The 18,223-nt window shown below is 34.1% G+C and overlaps 2 protein-coding genes across 2 annotated transcripts; both read right to left on the bottom strand.

The window, feature by feature from the left end:
• Positions 1–7,186: 7,186 nt before the first annotated feature.
• Positions 7,187–8,425, bottom strand: LOC132164942 (uncharacterized). The gene is made up of 4 exons (XM_059575462.1): positions 8,257–8,425; positions 8,002–8,072; positions 7,849–7,875; positions 7,187–7,762 (listed from the first exon to the last, which is right to left on the bottom strand). Exons 1-4 carry the CDS (start codon positions 8,423–8,425, stop codon positions 7,187–7,189), a joined length of 843 nt encoding a protein of 280 aa, XP_059431445.1.
• A 5,959-nt stretch (positions 8,426–14,384) lies between these two features.
• LOC132166143 (probable WRKY transcription factor 13) lies at positions 14,385–18,223 on the bottom strand (the record flags this gene model as incomplete). The annotated part of the gene is given in 3 exon segments (XM_059576915.1): positions 14,385–14,765; positions 17,091–17,318; positions 17,646–18,223. Coding segments are annotated over 3 exon segments (672 nt in total). The 3' UTR covers positions 14,385–14,593.

The raw sequence follows: 18,223 nt of genomic DNA, 5'->3' as shown, positions 1-18,223 counted from the left end.
GGGGGAGGGGTAAAGTGTACTTTTCCCAAAATTTTATGAACAAAGTCAATCTGAAAGTGAAAGAGACTCAGAAGAAGATAAATCTACAAAATCTTCAACTAAAAGTCTAATCTTTAAAGAAACTATAGATGAAAAATACTTAAACATAATTGATATAATCATTTTTCAAAAATGGAACTCTAGAGTAAAAATCATTATTAACGAGTTCGAGTTTGAAGTTATTGCTTTGATAGACTTAGGTGCAGATTTAAACTGTATGCAAGAAGGAATGATACCTACTAAATATTATTTAAAAGCTACAGAACATTTATCATCAGCTAATGGCAGTAAAATGCAAATAGATTACAAGTTGTCTAAAGCACATGTTTGTCAAGATAATGTTTGTTTCAAAACTTCATTTGTCTTAATAAAAAATATGCTTGATTCAAAGGTCATACTAGGAAATCCATTTTTATGTCTTTTGTATCATTTTACTACATATCACAAATGAATTACAACAAAAGTCTTAGGAGAGAAAGTAAAAATTAAATTCTTTAAAAAACCCATGCTAAAGACATCAATATGTTAAAAGATGTTTCAATTTTTAAAACAACTAACATTTTACAGAATAAGAGCAAGTATTTGAACTCCCTAAAAGAAGAAATTAAAAACAAAATAATTGAAGAACATCTATCAAGTGATATCCTCCTACAGAAAATTGACAGATTCAAAAAATAAAAAAATAAAAAATGAAGTCTGTTCTGATCTCCCCAATACCTTTTGGCATAGGAAAAAGCATATTGTAAATCTCCCTTATGTAAAAAACTTCAATGAAAGAAATATTCCTACTAAAGCTAGACTCATCCAAATGAGCCAAGACTTAATGGAACTTTGTAAAACCGAGATTAAAAAATTGCTTAACAAATGAATAATTAGAAAAAGCAAGTCCCCTTGGTCTTGTTTAGCCTTTTACGTACAGAAAAATGCAGAATTAGAAAGAGGAGTTCTAAGATTAGTAATAAATTACAAACCTCTTAATAAAGTCTTATAATGGATAAGATATCCTATTCCAAACAAAAAAGACCTGATAAACAGAATAGGTCAAGCCAATGTTTCTTCAAAATTTGATATGAGGAGTCGATTTTGGCAGATCCAAATTCATGAACAAGATAAATACAAAATAACATTTGTTACACCATTTGGCCACTATGAATGGAATGTCATGCCCTTCAGATTAAAAAATGTCCCAAGTGAATTTCAAAACATCATGAATGAAATCTTTGACCCTATAGCACATTTCTCTATTGTTTATATAGATGATGTCCTCATATTTTCAAAGTCAATTGATGAACACTGGAAACATCTTCATTCATTTCATAGTATCATCAAAGTTAGTGGTTTAGTTGTTTCAGTTGCAAAAATCAACTTGTTTCAAACAAAAATCAGATTTCTAGGATTCAACATTAGTCAACGAATGATTAAACCCATTGATCGGGCTATTCAATTTGTAGACAAATTTCCTGATGTCATCCTTGATAAAAACCAGCTTTAGAGGTTCCTAGGATCTTTAAATTACCAAAATCTTAGAAAACATTGTAAACCATTATATGATCGTCTCAAAAGTAACCCTCCACCTTGGATTGATCTTCATACTTCAATTGTCCAAGAAGTCAAAAAATATGTCAAGACTTTGTCTCGTCTTGGCATTTCTGAAGTAAAAGCTTTCAAAATTGTAGAAACAGACGCCTCCAACATTGGATATAGGGGTATTTTCAAACATAAAATCTCTCCAGATTCTCTTAAACAAATTGTTTATTTCCATTCAGAAATTTGGAATTCAGCACAAAGTAATTATAGTACTATTAAAAAAAAGATTTTATTTATAGTATTATGCATCTCAAAGTTTCAAAGTGATTTGTTAAACAAAAAATTCTTAATTCGAGTTGATTGTAAAAGTGCAAAACATGTTTTAGAAAAAGATGTTTAAAATATAGTAAGTAAACAGATTTTTGCCAAATGACAATCAATTTTAAGTATTTTTGATTTTGAAATAGAAGACATCAAAGGAGATCAAAATTCTATATCTGATTTCCTCACTCGCAAATTTTTGCAGGGAAAAGATGGCTGAAAACCCACAATCAAGTAAAAACAAAAATAAAACACCTTCTATCAAGTCTCAACCAAGTCAATCATATAGTCTTGAGCGCAGGAAATGTAAACCCCTATGACACATGTTCACCCATTAACATGTTGAATAAGTTTCATGTTCTTAGTAATAAGTTTCAGGTTCTTAGTTCTCCAAGACCTACTTTTTCATCAACTTTAGCATCTCCAAGCCACCCGGACCCTTACCAATTGGTAGAATGTCCTACAGCAACCATTATCCCTACCCAACAGAACTCTTCAAAATTCATACAGCAGCAAAAATTCTATACCAACAAACCAATTACCCATATCAATCAATCTAAGTTTGTCCAAAAAACATTATAAAAAACCTGTTCTTTGTTAAACATGACCAGCATCACCTCAAGAATCTTTTGGATATTGTAAAAAATTATTTCCCTCCTAAATGGAATTTCATTCCATTTCACCCATCTAAATCCATTAATTTCTATAGAGATATTTTACTCTAAACAACATCAATTACCAAAGACTCAGTCCCAGACAGATTTGATCCAGAACAGAAAAGAATAATCTTTGATAAAATGTACATCACAAAGATTATTTCTTCAAAAGAATGGGGTAACCACCCATCTGATCTCATAGTCTTACAAGGCCATCAAGTTCAATACAATTACTTTGATTACATTGAAGCATGGTCCAAAGTACTTCTTTATCAAAACAATAATAACAGTCACTTCTGGTATCTTTGTTTTGATAACAATTTCAACAGTCAGCTCCCGTTATGGTTCAACAGATGGTGGCAAAATCATGGTATTATCCTTGAGATTTTACCTCCAGAGCTTGCAGATGCATTAAAGTAGTTCTCTACAGCTGACAGAGTTAATGAAGTAGAAAGTCAATTTTCTTCCTTCCTCTATATGGTAAAGAAATATAAAATCACCTGGCTCTTCAAATAGGATTATGCCATTGACTAAAGAATTTGCAAAAGAAACAGATATGTCCGCTGGTAGGACAAATTCAACATTCAGAAAATACTTTCCTTAATACAGAGAGAATTCCCATCCTTCACAACTCAAAGTCAATTCCTGGCAAATAGATCACATTTACAAACAGAAATTGCAGCAGCCATAGCTCAAGTCCAATGTAACAAAGACCTTAAAGATCTTTGCAGAAGCCTTCTCCTTAAAGCTAAAGGAATTGAGGACCAAGGAGAACAAAGCCTAGCTTCGTCCTCCTCTTCAACAAACCAAGTACAACCTCTTTACCAAGAAGCCCAAGACCCTTATGATCTTGGTGAAGATTGAAGTCTGAAAAGCTCAAATATAGCAGACACTGTTCATCACTATTTTGGCGGTCATTGCTGTTTGTCGGCCATTACTGTTCATTACTGTTCAGCATTGTTTATGATGGTCAGCACTATTCATGTAGGTCAGCACTGTTCGTTACTGTTTAAGTCGGCCAACACTATTTATCACTGTTTATCCCGACAAGTCACTGTTCATCTGCAATATTCAACTTTTTATCTTTCTATTTATAGCATCCTCCGCTCATGTAATAGCAATTCGGTTCTTCCGGATTTTCAGAATACTCATTTTCTCTTCTCCCTCTCTAATCATCAGTGAAATCTCACAAAAATGTATGTCAAAGTTTCATCCATGTATTACAGAATGTTTCATTCAATGAAAGCTTCTTCAAGCTAATTTTATAATCATATTTTTGTAAGTACTTATTTCTCATATATCCTATTTTCATTATGTATATTCTTGAATTTATGGTTCAAATTGAAGTATCTTCAACATTTCATATTCATATTTATGTTTATATCTTTGTGTATCCATCTAGATATTTTGTTCATATTCAACCTAGAATCTTACAAGCAATCTCTGTTTAAATACATCACTATGTCTTTAATTCTTCCACTTATGTCAACTCGTTCTACGAGTCCCCTCTTCATATGTGATTACTTGATTGTGGAAGGTGTTTTATTTTTGCTTTTACTTGATTGTGGCTTTTCAGCCATCTTTTCCCTGCAAAATTCACGAGTGAGAAAATCAGGTATAGAATTTTGATCTCCTTTGATATATTCTATTTCAAAATCAAAAATACTTAAAATTGATTGTCATCTGGCAAAAATCTATTTACTTGCTATATTTTGAACATCTTTTTATAAAACATTTTTTGCACTTTTGCAATCAACTCGAATTAAGAATAAATGTCTCTATAGAAATTAATGGATTTAGATGGGCGAAATGGAATGAAATTCCATTTAGGAGGAAAATAATTTTTACAAGATCCAAATGATTCTTGAGGTGACGCTGGTCATGTTCTACAAAAAACAGGTTTTATGTATAGGTTTTTTGGATAAACCTAGATCGATTGATATGGGTAATTGTTTGGTTGGTATAGAATTTTTGCTGCTGTACGAATTTGATATAAACATAAATATGAATATAAAATGTTGAAGATACTTTAATTGGAACCATAAATTCAAGAATATACATAATGAAAATAGGATATATGAAAAATAAGTACTTACGAAAAATATGATGCTGTAAAATTACATTGAAGAAGCTTTCATTGAATGAAATATTTTGTAATATATGGATGAAACTCTGAAATACATTTTTGTGAGATTTCACTGATGATCAAAGAGGGAGAAGAGAAAAGGAGTATTCTGAAAATTCGGAAAAATCGAATTGCTATTACATGAGTGGAGGATGCTATAAATAGAAAGATAAAAAGTTGAATACCGTAGATGAACAGTGGCTTGTCGGGATGAACAATGACGAATAGTGCTGTGAACAGTGCTAGCCGACATGAACAGTGTCTGCTGTATTTTGGCTTTTTAGACTTCAATCTTCACTAAGATCATAAGGGTCTTGGGCTTCTTGGTAAAGAGGTAGTACTTGGTTTGTTGAAAAGAAGGACGAAACTGGGCTTTATTCTCCTTGGTCCTCAATTCCTTCAGCTTTAAGGATAAGGCTTCTGCTATGATCTTTGAGGTCTTCTTTACATTGGGGTTGAGCCATGACTGCTGCAATTTCTGTATGTAAATGTGATATATTTGCTAGGAATTGGCTTTGAGTTGTGAAGGATGGGAATTCTCTCTGTATTGAGGAAAGTATTTCTAAATGTTGAATTTGTCCTACCAGCGGACATATCTGTTTCTTTTGCAAATTCCTTGGTCAATGGCATATTTGCTAGTAATCACGTATGCCAAACATATGAAGCACATAACAGAGGAATCCCTGATGGAATTAATGTTTTAATTTACACCACAATGAAACATTTTATAGGAATCCCTAGTAATGTTAAAGCTAGAATTCATGACCAACTAAGTAACCTTTGGTGTCCAACCTTAAGTGATTTTAGATGGTATAAAGATGTTTTTATGTCAAGAGTAATGTTAAGAGACGATTGTCAAAATGCTTTCTGGAAAGTGAAATTGATCAATGGTCTACCTAACCTATTTGCCCATAAAATTCGTGAAGAATTAAGTAATAAAACTGGAATTATAATATATGATAATCTCACCTACAGAGACATCATAAGTACAATAAGTAAAATATGATTAAAAATGTGTATAGATATGAAGATAAATAAAAACTTGAACAAAGAAAAAAGAGAAGCAAAATATAAGATGATAAATTTTTTTGAACAATATGGTTTACCTCCTATACCACCTTCCAGAAGAAAACATAAGGATAAATACGTAAAAACTAGAAAACATTAGAAAAAGAGTTATAGAAAAAACAAAAACTTTGAACCAAATGAATATTATAAGAAAAATAAAATAGTAAGAAAATATTACAAAAAACCCAAAAACGAAAAATATGACAAAAAGAAAGTAAAATGCTTCAAATGTGGAAAGACAGGCCATTACAAAAATGAGTGCAAAGTAAAATATAAAATCAACCAATTAAAAATCTCCAATAAAGAGAAAGAAGATTTGTATAAAATCCTAGAACTCAAAAGTTCAGATTCTAGTGAGAATGAAGATGAAATTTTTAACACCTCAATAGATTATGAGTCAAGTCAAAATTCTAGTAATTCAGAAATAGAATATATATATATCCCAAGGGCCATGGGGTGGCTTCGACCTAACCGTGGTGGCCAGCCACCCATCCTTTTTTTATTATTATTTTAGTTTTTATTTATTTTTTAAGTATTAATTAATATTTTATTATTTTTTATTGGGAGGACACGTGACACATTTGTGGCACTAGGATTTCTTTAAAGAAATCACAGCTATGAACTTGATACCCTCCAATCCATTATGGATTGGAGAGGATCTGGATCTGATAAGAACAATGGTAGGTTGGTAATATATGTAAATGAATGTGGGTCTTATAGGAATGATATCAAGGAAGAATTATGCTAATGTAGGGGGGCATATGTCGTATTTGGATAGTATCGAAGCATGGATATATGACTATATGAGTCGACTTAAATCTGACAAATTTAATTAAAATGAGCTAGTCCCCTGCATCCTGACAAGACTTATTTAAATAGGTAGGTGACACGATTCAACCCGCATAACTCATTTAAGAAGCAATTTGTGTTGAGTTTAGGAGTGTAAACGAGGCGAGCTTGGGCGAGCTTCCTTTGTCTAAGCTTGGCAGTAGCGGAGCCAGCTATTTTATATTGGGGGTGCCACTAAAATTTTTTTGGCGTCCTAAAAATTTTCTTCACCCGAAAAATTTGGTAATTCACACAATATATGCATCACAAAAAATATCGATAAAAGTTCATAAATATGTGCTGAAATTAATATATTAGAAATGTAACATGTCGACACTATATCAAAAAGATAGAAATACAAAAAAAAAAAGAAAAAAAACAAAAGTGTCTAGAACTGCATTTTACAGTCTCTTAGAAGTACAAAATCATCAAGTATCGAATCTAAATCGAAACTCTCAGTAATTTCTCTTTCAATATAGAGAACTAAACTATTTGCAAGAAAATTATCCTCCATTTTGTTGCGAAATCGTGTTTTAACAATTTTCATTACTGAAAATGCTCGTTCGGTAGTTGCTGTAGATACTGGAAGAGTCAAAACAAGACGATCAATCTATCAATAAGATCATGTCTTTGATTTTTTCGCCTTTGCCAACCCTTGGCATAATTCTGCAATGAAAGACAAATTTTGTAATGTCGGGTCAGTAAGCACATCAAGTTCAAAATACCTCAACTGATATCTCAAATTAATTTTGTCCTGCTCAGAAAAATCAAGAGGATGATACTTCTCCGCAAGGATACATATATCGTCAATTTTAAAGGATTTATAAGCATATTTTGGATTCAAAGCAGAGCTAAGTATCAAAAGTTCCAACGCCTTTTCACTAAACCTATTATCAAGCTCTTGCAATTGAAAGTCGATAATAGTATTGAATATGTCAAAATGATAATGATGCTCCAATGTAATGTGATTCTTTTGACTACGACCTTGACCTTCAATATAACAAGCACTCAAATCCGGAATGTCAATTTTAGCTTTCTTGGAGAAAGAGACAATGTTCTCAAGCAAATCATCACAACCATCATCTCTCAACTTTTGGATAAGTTTTTTTGCAATAGAAACTGAATTAATAGCATTCAAAATGTCTTGAGATTTTTGCTGCAAAACTTGACAAAGAACATCAGTAATGCCCACGATTTCCTTCATTAAATGTAAAATAAATATGAACTCGAAGGATGTAAGCATTTTATAGGCAGCCTTAGCATCTCCTCGTTGAGAGTAAGTACCTCATTCTCTTCCAACATCTTCAAGCACTGTACAAGTAGCATCAAACATCCTTATTAGGCTACAAATAGAATTAAAATGCGAACCCCAACGAGAATCACCAGCTCGTTTCAAAGTGCTAATTTGATTAGCTCATTTTCCAGTTTTAAGCTCACCAATAGCTTCCAAATGTGCAATTTGTGTTGCATGAACAACTTGTAGTTGATCACGACATTTACATGAAGCACTGGCCACATTGATAACAAAGTTCAAATTTGTGAAGAACACATGAACAAAAGACGCCTCGCTAGATGCAGCAACTAATGCTAATTGTAATCGATGAGCAAAACAATGAACATAGTATGCACAAGAACAATCCTTAAGAAATAATGCTTGCAATCCCTTCCATTCATCACGCATGTTATTAGCACCATCATATCCTTGTTCACGAATATTTTGAATATCAAGGCAATGACGAGAGAGAACATCAGATATTCCATTATTTAGAGTCAATGCCGGTGTATATTTAACATGAACTATATCAAAGAAATGTTCTTGTATAAAACCATCTTTATCAACAAATCTCAAAACAATTGCCATTTGTGCCATTTGTTCTCTCTTAGACTCATCACGTGCCTCATCAACAATGATGCAAAATTTAGAGTTTCAAATATCTTCACGAATTTTCTTTCGCACTGTACTTGCAATGACTTGCAAAATCTCCTTTTGAATTGTATGTGAAGTATACTTCGCAGATTTTGGAGCATTTTCCAAAACAACACTAGCAACTTTATCATTATATGATGCCAAAATCTTAATCAGCTTAAGAAAATTACCTCGTTTTTTTGAAAGAAGAGTCTCATCATGACCTCTAGAAGCACATCCTTGAAATGCAAGTCACCGAACAACATCAATAGAAGTTATCACACGTAATCGATTATTTTGAATTTGTTCGATACTTTGTGCATTCAATACTTTATCGATATGCCGTGATTGATTTCGTAAATCCTCATAAGATTTCATAGCATTATTATGAGGTGAACAAGGATCCTCCCCAATATGAGTCAAAAAGACACAATTTTTTCCCCCTTGAACTTTTCTCCAATTTCTAAATCCCTTGATAGTAAATACATCCCATCCAGGACGTCCATCTCCTTTCATAGTAAAAAGATAACATGGTAGACAATATGCAGCATCCTTAGAACGAGAATACTCAAGCCAAGGAAATTGTGCGAACTAAGAAACTTGAAAGCGACGAGGGTGATTTTCTGGTCTAGAAAGTGGATAATTTGCAAGAATAAATCGATTTGGACCATCTTTCAAATAAGGCCGTCTTATTTCATCACATCGATTGATTGGACAGTCCCACATTGGAGGACGTAATCCTGGATCTCGTTCTAGAGAAATAGAAGAAACATCAACTTCATTAACATTGAGTGTGGATGATTTAAAATGAATCTCTTGTGTTTCCGCAATTGTGGATTCAAAAGGATGTTCTTCATCTTCAACCCTTGGAGATTTAAGATGACGCTCATTGGGATTTGAAGTTTCGGCATTAGAGTCCAACAATGTATTACTTTTCGAAATGTTGGCTTCTTTCCTTTTGAAGAATGAATCGATAGTTTTAAATTTTGATATGATTCATGAACCTAAAATTTTCAAGTTAAATCACGACCCTGTAAGAAACAATCAAAGTTTATAAACATTAAACAACAAAATAAGCAATCATACGGATATTAAAGTTTATTCAATCATTCAAATTAATAGTGAAATTAAATTAATGTTTAATCAATGTTTATATGGATATAAGCAACAAAATAAACATTAAAGTTTAAAACTCACAAATTAAGCAGAGGAAAAACAGATGATGAATAAAAAATGTAGCACAAAAGTTTAAGGTTTAAGAAATTACTAGTGTTGTGACTCACCTGAAAAGATAAAGAGAGTGTCTTTGATTTTGATTTCCTAAGAACCTGTCGGACCCAAAAGGGCCAAATTAACTGAATTGTAAAAAAAACCAAAGTATTTGAACTTTTCTCCAAAACCCTTTTCCTGTAAAATGAGCAAAATATAAATCTAAAACTAGAACATAAAACTACAAAAGCAATTGAGAAGCCAGGGAGGAGGAGACAAAGAGTTACCCGTGAATCTGACAATCTTTGATAGAAAGAACAGAGAACGAAGAGACTATAGAGAGTCTGAGAGAATGAGAGAGTGCGTCTTAGAGATATATTTTTTTTTTGGGGGGTGCTCCGCCACTGGCCATACTCACTCTAAGAAAAACAAGGGAAATTTGACCACCTACACATCATTAAGATATTACATCAAACATGTGATGCGTGTTAAGTTTGAGCAAGGCCAAAAAAGGAAACAAATGTTTATATCCCTCACAATCAAAGCTTAAACCATAATGACAATAAACAAGAGCAATTCAAGTCATGAATCAAGGTAAGTGGCTCAAGAATGTCACTTAGGCATTTTGTCAAACATGTGGTGTGCACAAATATTTAGTCATGTGCAAAGAACTCACGGATAATAGAAAATCATACCTAAATACATCACAAACAATGTGTATAACACAACCACAACCAGAATCAAGCATAACAATTAACAATTAACAAGAAATGAGACAAGATTAAATCATGGGAATCATACTGTTCGGTTGCAGAGAAACTTGAAGAAAGTGAAAGAAAATAAAAATGTTAAGCACTAAGTTTATTCATTTTGCTTTCATGGTTACCTGTAGGCTGCAGCTAAAAATTTGACTGAGATCTGCAGCCGGCTTGTTTGGCTGTCAATTCGCTCAATATTGAGGCCTAACGGAGCACCAAAGAGGTGAGAAACTGAGAAAGGGAACATTTTTTTTTCTCGATGGGACTGATTTATTTGCCGTCAACAGATTGGGTTGAATGGGTTATAGGGATGGGGGTATACAGTCGTGCGCCATGCGGGAGAACTAGAGAACAGGAGAAGGGATGGGGGTGCCGGGGTGCGGGAGATTGCCGAAGGATAGGTAAAATTGTAATATATATATATATATATATTTGAGGGTGCCGTGGGTTAATTTTTTTTTTTTTTTTAAAAAAAAAAAAAATCCTTAGGGCACCCCCAAGGTACTACGTGGCTCTACCACGAAAGCTTGGCTCGTTTAAATTTTACTTGAGCCGAGCTTAAGGACAAGCCAAAAAATTGAGCCCGAGCCGCGAGTTGGCTCTTATATTTAATTAATTAATTTTTTATTATAAATTTAAACTTCAAGTACTCTAAAACGGCTCAAAAAGCCAGTTTGTATATGAGCATTTGCTTAGCCTGGCTAGCTGAGTATGGAGCCTGAGTCAAGATAGCAAAACACTTGGTTTCGAAGAGAGAGGATATGCATCATTTTATAATAAAAGGATGCTATTAGGAAAAAAAAGCATCAATTTTTAATATTAATATGATTAACTATGTGAACAACTACCAATTCGAGCCTTATACGAGTTGCTTACGAGGCTAACTAAGTCGAGCGAACTTGCTTCATTTAAAATTCGAGCCACTATTTGTGTTCACAAAACGCCTCATTTAATAATCGAGTCGAGCACGAGCTGAGCTTATATGAGCCGATCCCGAGCTCGCTCGCGAACGGCTTGCTTGTTTAACACCCCTAGTTGAGTTGATCCAACCTGTATAACGCATTTAATTAACAAAATTTTCAATTATTGAGCATGAAAATACTATTTTATACAAAGATATTGGAACAATAATTCTCAATTATTGGACATGAAAATAAATTCCATTACCGAAATTTTATCTTTACAATGAGGGATGAGACTAAGGGTAATTATTTTGTCTTGGGCTCTAGGGTTTTAATTTTTAAATGGTAAAAATAAAAAAATATTTTAATTTGTACGGGTTACGTAGGTCATTTTAGTTAAGTGGGTTGACCCAAAATTTAGTCCATGTATTAATTGGGTCAACCTGGTTTGACCCAAATTCTATTTTACTAAAACCTAACACACTAATTTTATGTTAAATTTGTATCAAATTTATGAGTCCTATAAAAAATTGACGGCATTCAACTTCTATATCTTGTTTTTTTTTTTTTTTTTTTCGGCTTTTGACCGCTCAAGTGTTTGAGGTTATAAGATTTGGATTCCCTCATAGTCTCTAAAATATGAAAGTCTTGTATTCTAAAATCTTAACCATTCATTTCATTTAATAGTTTAAACAAATGTAGAAATTTACGTTATTATTGAGACAAATGAATTTTACATATTAAAAACTAAAATTAATTACTTCGATAACATACAAACTTCTACATGTATTTAGACCATTAAATACAATAAATAATTCAAATTTTAGAATACGCTAATTTTATATTTTATAAAATATGAAGGGATCGGTTAAAAACCCTTCTATTCTTTTCTTTTAGCTGACAGATTGACGTCAAAGATACCAAAGAAGTAATTGGTCATTTTAAAAGACAAAGAAAAGGGCTTGGCAGAGAAAAGGAGAAAAAGCACGTACGTAGCAATCAATGATAACAAAGAAGCACTGAATTCCTCATTCCATGAAAATAATGGAACTAGATCTTTTTGGGTCTATTTTAAATTAGAGAATATTTAGTTAATAGTTAAGATCTCTTTTGAGAAATTTTAAGGCCATAAATGAAAAATTATGTGGGCAAAAGCCATCCCATGGCCCAACGGAGGTGGTTTGACCACCCACAAGGGCCAAACAAAATTTTATTTTATTTTTAGATTTGTCCCTTTGGGGTGGCCGGACCACCCCAAGATTCATGGCCACCCCAGACCAGCGGTTGGGAGTGGCCGAACCACCCCAACCCCAAATGGGGTGGTCTAGCCACCCCTAATGTGTTGCTAGCCACCTAGACCACCCCATAATTTTTTATTATTTTATTTTTATTTTTATTATTTTATTTATTAATGAGACAGATGTCCTTTTTATAGCCTTAAGATCTTTAGAGAGATTTTAACCATTAACTAAATATTTTTCAGTCGAATATGGACCGGAGATGATCCTATTACGAAAAGAATTGGCCATTTTAAAAGGCAATGAATGAGGCACCCATAGACTTCCCAAAAGAACCGGAGAAAAAAAAGAATTGGCCATTTTAAAAGACAATGAATGAGGCACCCATGGGCTTTCCAAAGAACCGGAGAAAGAAAAAGCATGTAGCAAAGGTGCAAACCTTCATTCTACTGCTTCAATGTTTTTTTTTTTTTTTAAAATGAAATAAACTCAAACCCACAACGAGTATATATACAAGTGCATGAATTGAATTCTGGTCAGCGTTAATTATTAAATTTGGCACACGTAATGGAGAATCCATTAGAGCTAGGGTCAAGTTGCCCAAATTGTATTTATGTAATAATTATTCAATGCATCTTAATATCTTATAAATGCGTATATATGCATGCATGCATGTCTTTTTTCTTTTTTTCTTTTTCTATTCTGACAAAGTGACAACAGATCAACAATATATATATACATTGACACATGTTGCCTTTAGACTTTGGTAGGGATATTGTGAGATGTGTTTTGAATTGTTTAAATTAAATTAATAGTAGAAGATTTTTAAAGAGAATTCGTGTTTATTGGGATATGTTTTTATTTTGTAGATTATAGAACATCACACAAATGCTTAGCTCTTAACTGGGCCATGCATGGGCCTGTTTTTGGTTCTTTATTTTGGAGAGAGTGAATTTCTTACCTATTAGGAGGGCCCATGGAGTCGTACAAAGATGCGGCAGTAGCGATAAAGCCCCCAGCCCAAATATATCCAAAGGCTTCAGGGCCTGTTATTACTAATAAGCCTAAGTCCACAAAGAACGTAGATTGTAGGGGACACTTTTTCTTCTCTGCCGCTGGTGGACGTAATTAATTAATTAAGATCAAACCACATAAATTTTTGCGTCACTCTTTTCATTATTTTACTTAATTTTTCTATCTATATTATGCTTCCTGTCTCACCTTATATATGCAAAAGGTTTGGGCAAAAAAGACTCGAGCAAATGGCGTCCTTGGCAAGGCATTAACATCAGGGCAGCCTGATTTATTCCAACTGGTTTTTTTATTTATTTTTTTATGAATTTAGACAAAGAGTGCAACACAAAGACTTCCCAAGAGAAAAAAGGTCACCCATCTTAATACTATTGATTATTGTTCAAACATGCTTAACTGCGAAATTCTGATAGAAATATTCAGTGCATTAGTACTCGTATGAATATTACACCCTGCTCCAATTGAAGTTTCGTTGCACCGTCTTCATCATCCATTGTGTTTATAAAAGCCGTAACACGCAAAAAAACCATGAAATGGAATTTGGGCAAATCTGGATGTTTATATACAACATATAGTTAAAAAAAAAAAAAATTTCCTTGAAAATTAGGGAGAAAAAAAAGGAAGAAGAATAAATTCATAAAGCCAAAAGTTCAGGCACATACACCAATTTGCGGCTGCTAGCTTGGCAAAGATCAAAGTTTACACACACACACGTGTATATATATATATATATATACAATAATACAAAAGTACAAAAGGGCAAGTTGAAGGAGACGAAAGTTTTTATTTATAATGCATTAGAGTAGGGGAGGGGGAGGGGGAGGTGGGGCCCGAGAAAGATGGGCATGTTACACAAAATAATGGTTTATTTTGGGTGTCCCCAAATACAAACAAAGGCACAGCAAAACTGATGCACATTAATAAGGAGAAGGAGCAGGAGCAGGAGCAGGAACAGGAGCAGGAGCAGGAGCAGCATATATATTATTACCAGAAGAAGTTGTTTAGGTGGGATGGAGCCTGGGAGTCCTCCATGTCGTGTGAGGGGGAATGTATATGTCTCCCTTCGTACGTTGTAATCACCATCCTTGGATCCTCCGCCAATCGCTCCACTCGTTTTTTTACGCGACAATTATCTTGTGTGCATCGGTAGTAGCTCCTGCATGCATGCACCACACCCCAACAAATTAAAACACTCGTCAACATGTTTTTCTTTTTTCTTTTTTCTTTTTTTTGGATGAATAAGGTAGACAGAAGAATCATATATATGTTGATCGAAGTTGATCATGACATTTTTGAAGCAAATTGACGGCGGGGATCATCATGTTATATATAGCTACAGCTTGCTTGCGTGCAGTTCTTTACGTGTTATGGCGCTGTAGTACACTCTATACTCGACAACATGGAATATTTTGTGTGATTTTCATGCATGCAGCGATCCATCTATATATATATATATATATATACCACTGTTCTTCACAGGTAAAAACTATAGAAACGACATCGTGGGACACGGTGTGATGTGACTGGTTACATGTGGAAAGAAAATTAAAGCAAGAGAATGTTCTCAAAATTCACTAAAATTCGAATGAAAAATTGGACTGTTACACTGATCTGTCGTCATTAATATGACTTATAAGTTCATAAGTTAAAAATGATCATGGCAACATGAGTTTTAATCAAACACTACTCATATTTCTACGTAGTGCTCATCAATTTTAAACTTACGTGACACAAATATTGGGGTGGATTGGCATATTTCTATATCTAGGCACATGCAATGTTATGGGGGATGAGACTTGTACCTATTAATTTCTACTTACAAGCTTCCGACTACCGTGCTCTCGGTGATGTTGGAGTTCATCTATGGTTCGATCCATTTTGAAAGAACCCTTGCGGATCCCCCGTACTACCACACGAGCTTCCTATATATTAGGCTATTACCATGCTCTTGGTGATAAGGAAAAAAAAAAAGTTTATCACAAGCGCCATTCAAACTTTAGAGTTAGGATGAGACAGCCAGCCTTGGTACTTGGCAGATCATAGGAATAGACTAGGGTTTAAGTAATTATCACATCCAAGCATCTCCAACCCTTGTTTAAAACTTAGAAGGTCAAAATTGACCCTGTCAACAGTAAATACCCTAACCCAGGTTCATTTCTAAACTGGGGAAAGCTTGAAATTGGACAATTTCCTCTTGAACCAATGATTATTCTTAGACTTACAAAAAAAAAAAAAAAATGATTATTCTTAGAAAATATGAACCGCAAAATGGGTTGTATTATTACACAGGGCATGATCGATACACATTCAGAGGTGAAATCATGATTTACCAGAAATTATTTTCCTTGACTTTGTGAGAAAGCTGGGATTCTTTTCTAGAAGTACTGATTATAAAGTCAAAAAAGTAATTTCCCATGCAATTGCTCGTGAGCCTATAACCTATTGTATACACAAGACATACATAGTATTGTACTGATCAGCTAAGTATACGCTTCTCTCTCTCTCTCTCTCTCTCTCTCTCTCTCTCTATATATATATATATATTAATCGACACCTCAATTTGTATATAAAATCCTTTCTACCCTCCTCATCAACCACACGATCGATAATCCAAGGCCTGAAGAGCTTAATTAGCTAGATGAATGTACCAAGGCAGCAGCTTCAAGGCCATGAGGAAGTACTTATTTATATATACATATGCACAACTGTATACTTTCTTTGTTTTGAGTGAAAATGTCTGGCCTACATTCTTTGTGGGAAGGCTTAGTTAAAAGGAAAGCAAAAGCACTTTCAGGAGATCCTAAGCCGAAAGACAATTTTTGATGAGTAATATTACTTTCACACTACATTTTCACATCGACTTACGTGTCTTTCGGTGGTTAACGCTTTTTTTTTTAAAGTGTCTGACATGAAAAATTACTTAAAATATATTACATGTCAACGGGTATAAAAATCTTTCCCGATAGTTTACTGAGCCCCTAGCTTGTACCCTAATTGATCAGAGAGAGCTTGAAACTATACTTTAATAATTTGTACCCTCTTACTGTCATCTTGTAATTTCAATCTTTTTGGCATAAGTGAACATATATAATCAATAAAGCAATGAACACTAGCTAATAATGTCGTGTTATTTAATGGTACTTGCTCTTTCGTTAATCTTGATGGTCTGACTGTTTGTTGATCTTTCCGCTGTGATTACACCTCTTTTTAAGGTAATAATTGGTTCTTCTAGGCTTGCTTTAAAATATTTTGTCATTAATCATACTGCTTAAACATGTTTTCCCCTCTAAATCTCCTGCACCAAGCGTTCAAAAACAATTATGACTAGGATAATAATGAGATCGCGAGGGAACATAGCATGCATATGGGGCACACCGAAGCTAGCTAAATAATCCAGTGCCGTATATATGAACTTTTCTTTCAAGAAGTGACTAAATAAAGCCAAAAAAAAAAAAAAAATTAAGATTTTAATCTGTCTAACCTGGGATGCTGGGTGTTCTTTACCACTTTCTGTCCATATTTCCTCCACTTGTAACCATCATCTAAAACATCTACATCGCTCATGGTCTTGAAGCAAAACCGAGGCTCCCTCACCTTCCTCCTTGCCTTTATCTTCTTCATTTTCAGTGTAGAAACCCCTAGATGATGATCTTCTAGATCTCCACCACCTCGCTTGTTGCTCAAGCATTCACCAACGTCTCCCCATGCCCTAAAAAGCATTTCCAAACCCAATTCATTAGAGAAAGAGAGGGAGATCAAAGGTTAATTAGACTCTTCCAAACAATTCTTTAAGGTCGTCGTGCTTACAGGTGAAAGCCTGAGCCTTACCCGACTTGTGTGGAGGAAACGCTTTAACACGGTATCCCAGGATCTAGCCAGGGTCTGGCAAAATCCCTGAGCCTTACCCGACTTGTGTGGAGGAGACGCTTTAACACGGTATCCCGGGATCTAGCCATAGTCTGGCAAAACCCCGGATACCAGGTTACCAAAAAGAAAGAAAAAACATGATTGGATATAAAAAGGAATGTAGTTTTACCATAGATTAGCGGCTGATCTATGCAAAGAAAGGAGCTGGGATCCTCTAAAGTCAGAAGTGGTGTCTTCTCTTTGCTTTGTAGTGGCAGATGAGAGTAGGGTTTCAGTGAGATTACTTGAAGGTGCATCAGAAGCTAGTGAAGGAGGTATGGTAGTGAAGGCTTTGAGAGATTGGTGGCATCCTAAAGAAGGTAAGGTCAAGTTGGAAGGGAAAGAAAAGAAACCCATTTGTGTAGAAACCTCTTGATCCTCAAACAGGCCCTGGTTGAGCATACTTTCATGAAATCTCGCTCTCTCTCTCTGATCAATAGTGGTAGAAAATCAAATGAAAAGGTTGTTGGTTCTTTTTATAGGAGAAATCTGATGAGGATGAAAATCTCTCTAGACAAGCTACAAACAGTCTAGATTAAGAGAACGAGAGCCTCTCTCTCAAACTTCTAGGATATATAGAGAGACAAATAGAATTTGTAAGATATGTTGAAAGTATTCTAATACCTATAAACGCAACCAACCACTTTCCCTTCTTGTAGTAAAAGACCCTTTTGAAAATCTCATATATGTAATAAATATATAAACAAT

The sequence above is a fragment of the Corylus avellana genome, chromosome ca11 (genome assembly GCF_901000735.1).
Source record: "Corylus avellana chromosome ca11, CavTom2PMs-1.0".
Taxonomy (NCBI): Eukaryota; Viridiplantae; Streptophyta; class Magnoliopsida; order Fagales; family Betulaceae; genus Corylus; species Corylus avellana.
Note: the sequence above shows the minus strand (reverse complement) of the source record. Positions and strands in the feature narration are given on the sequence as shown.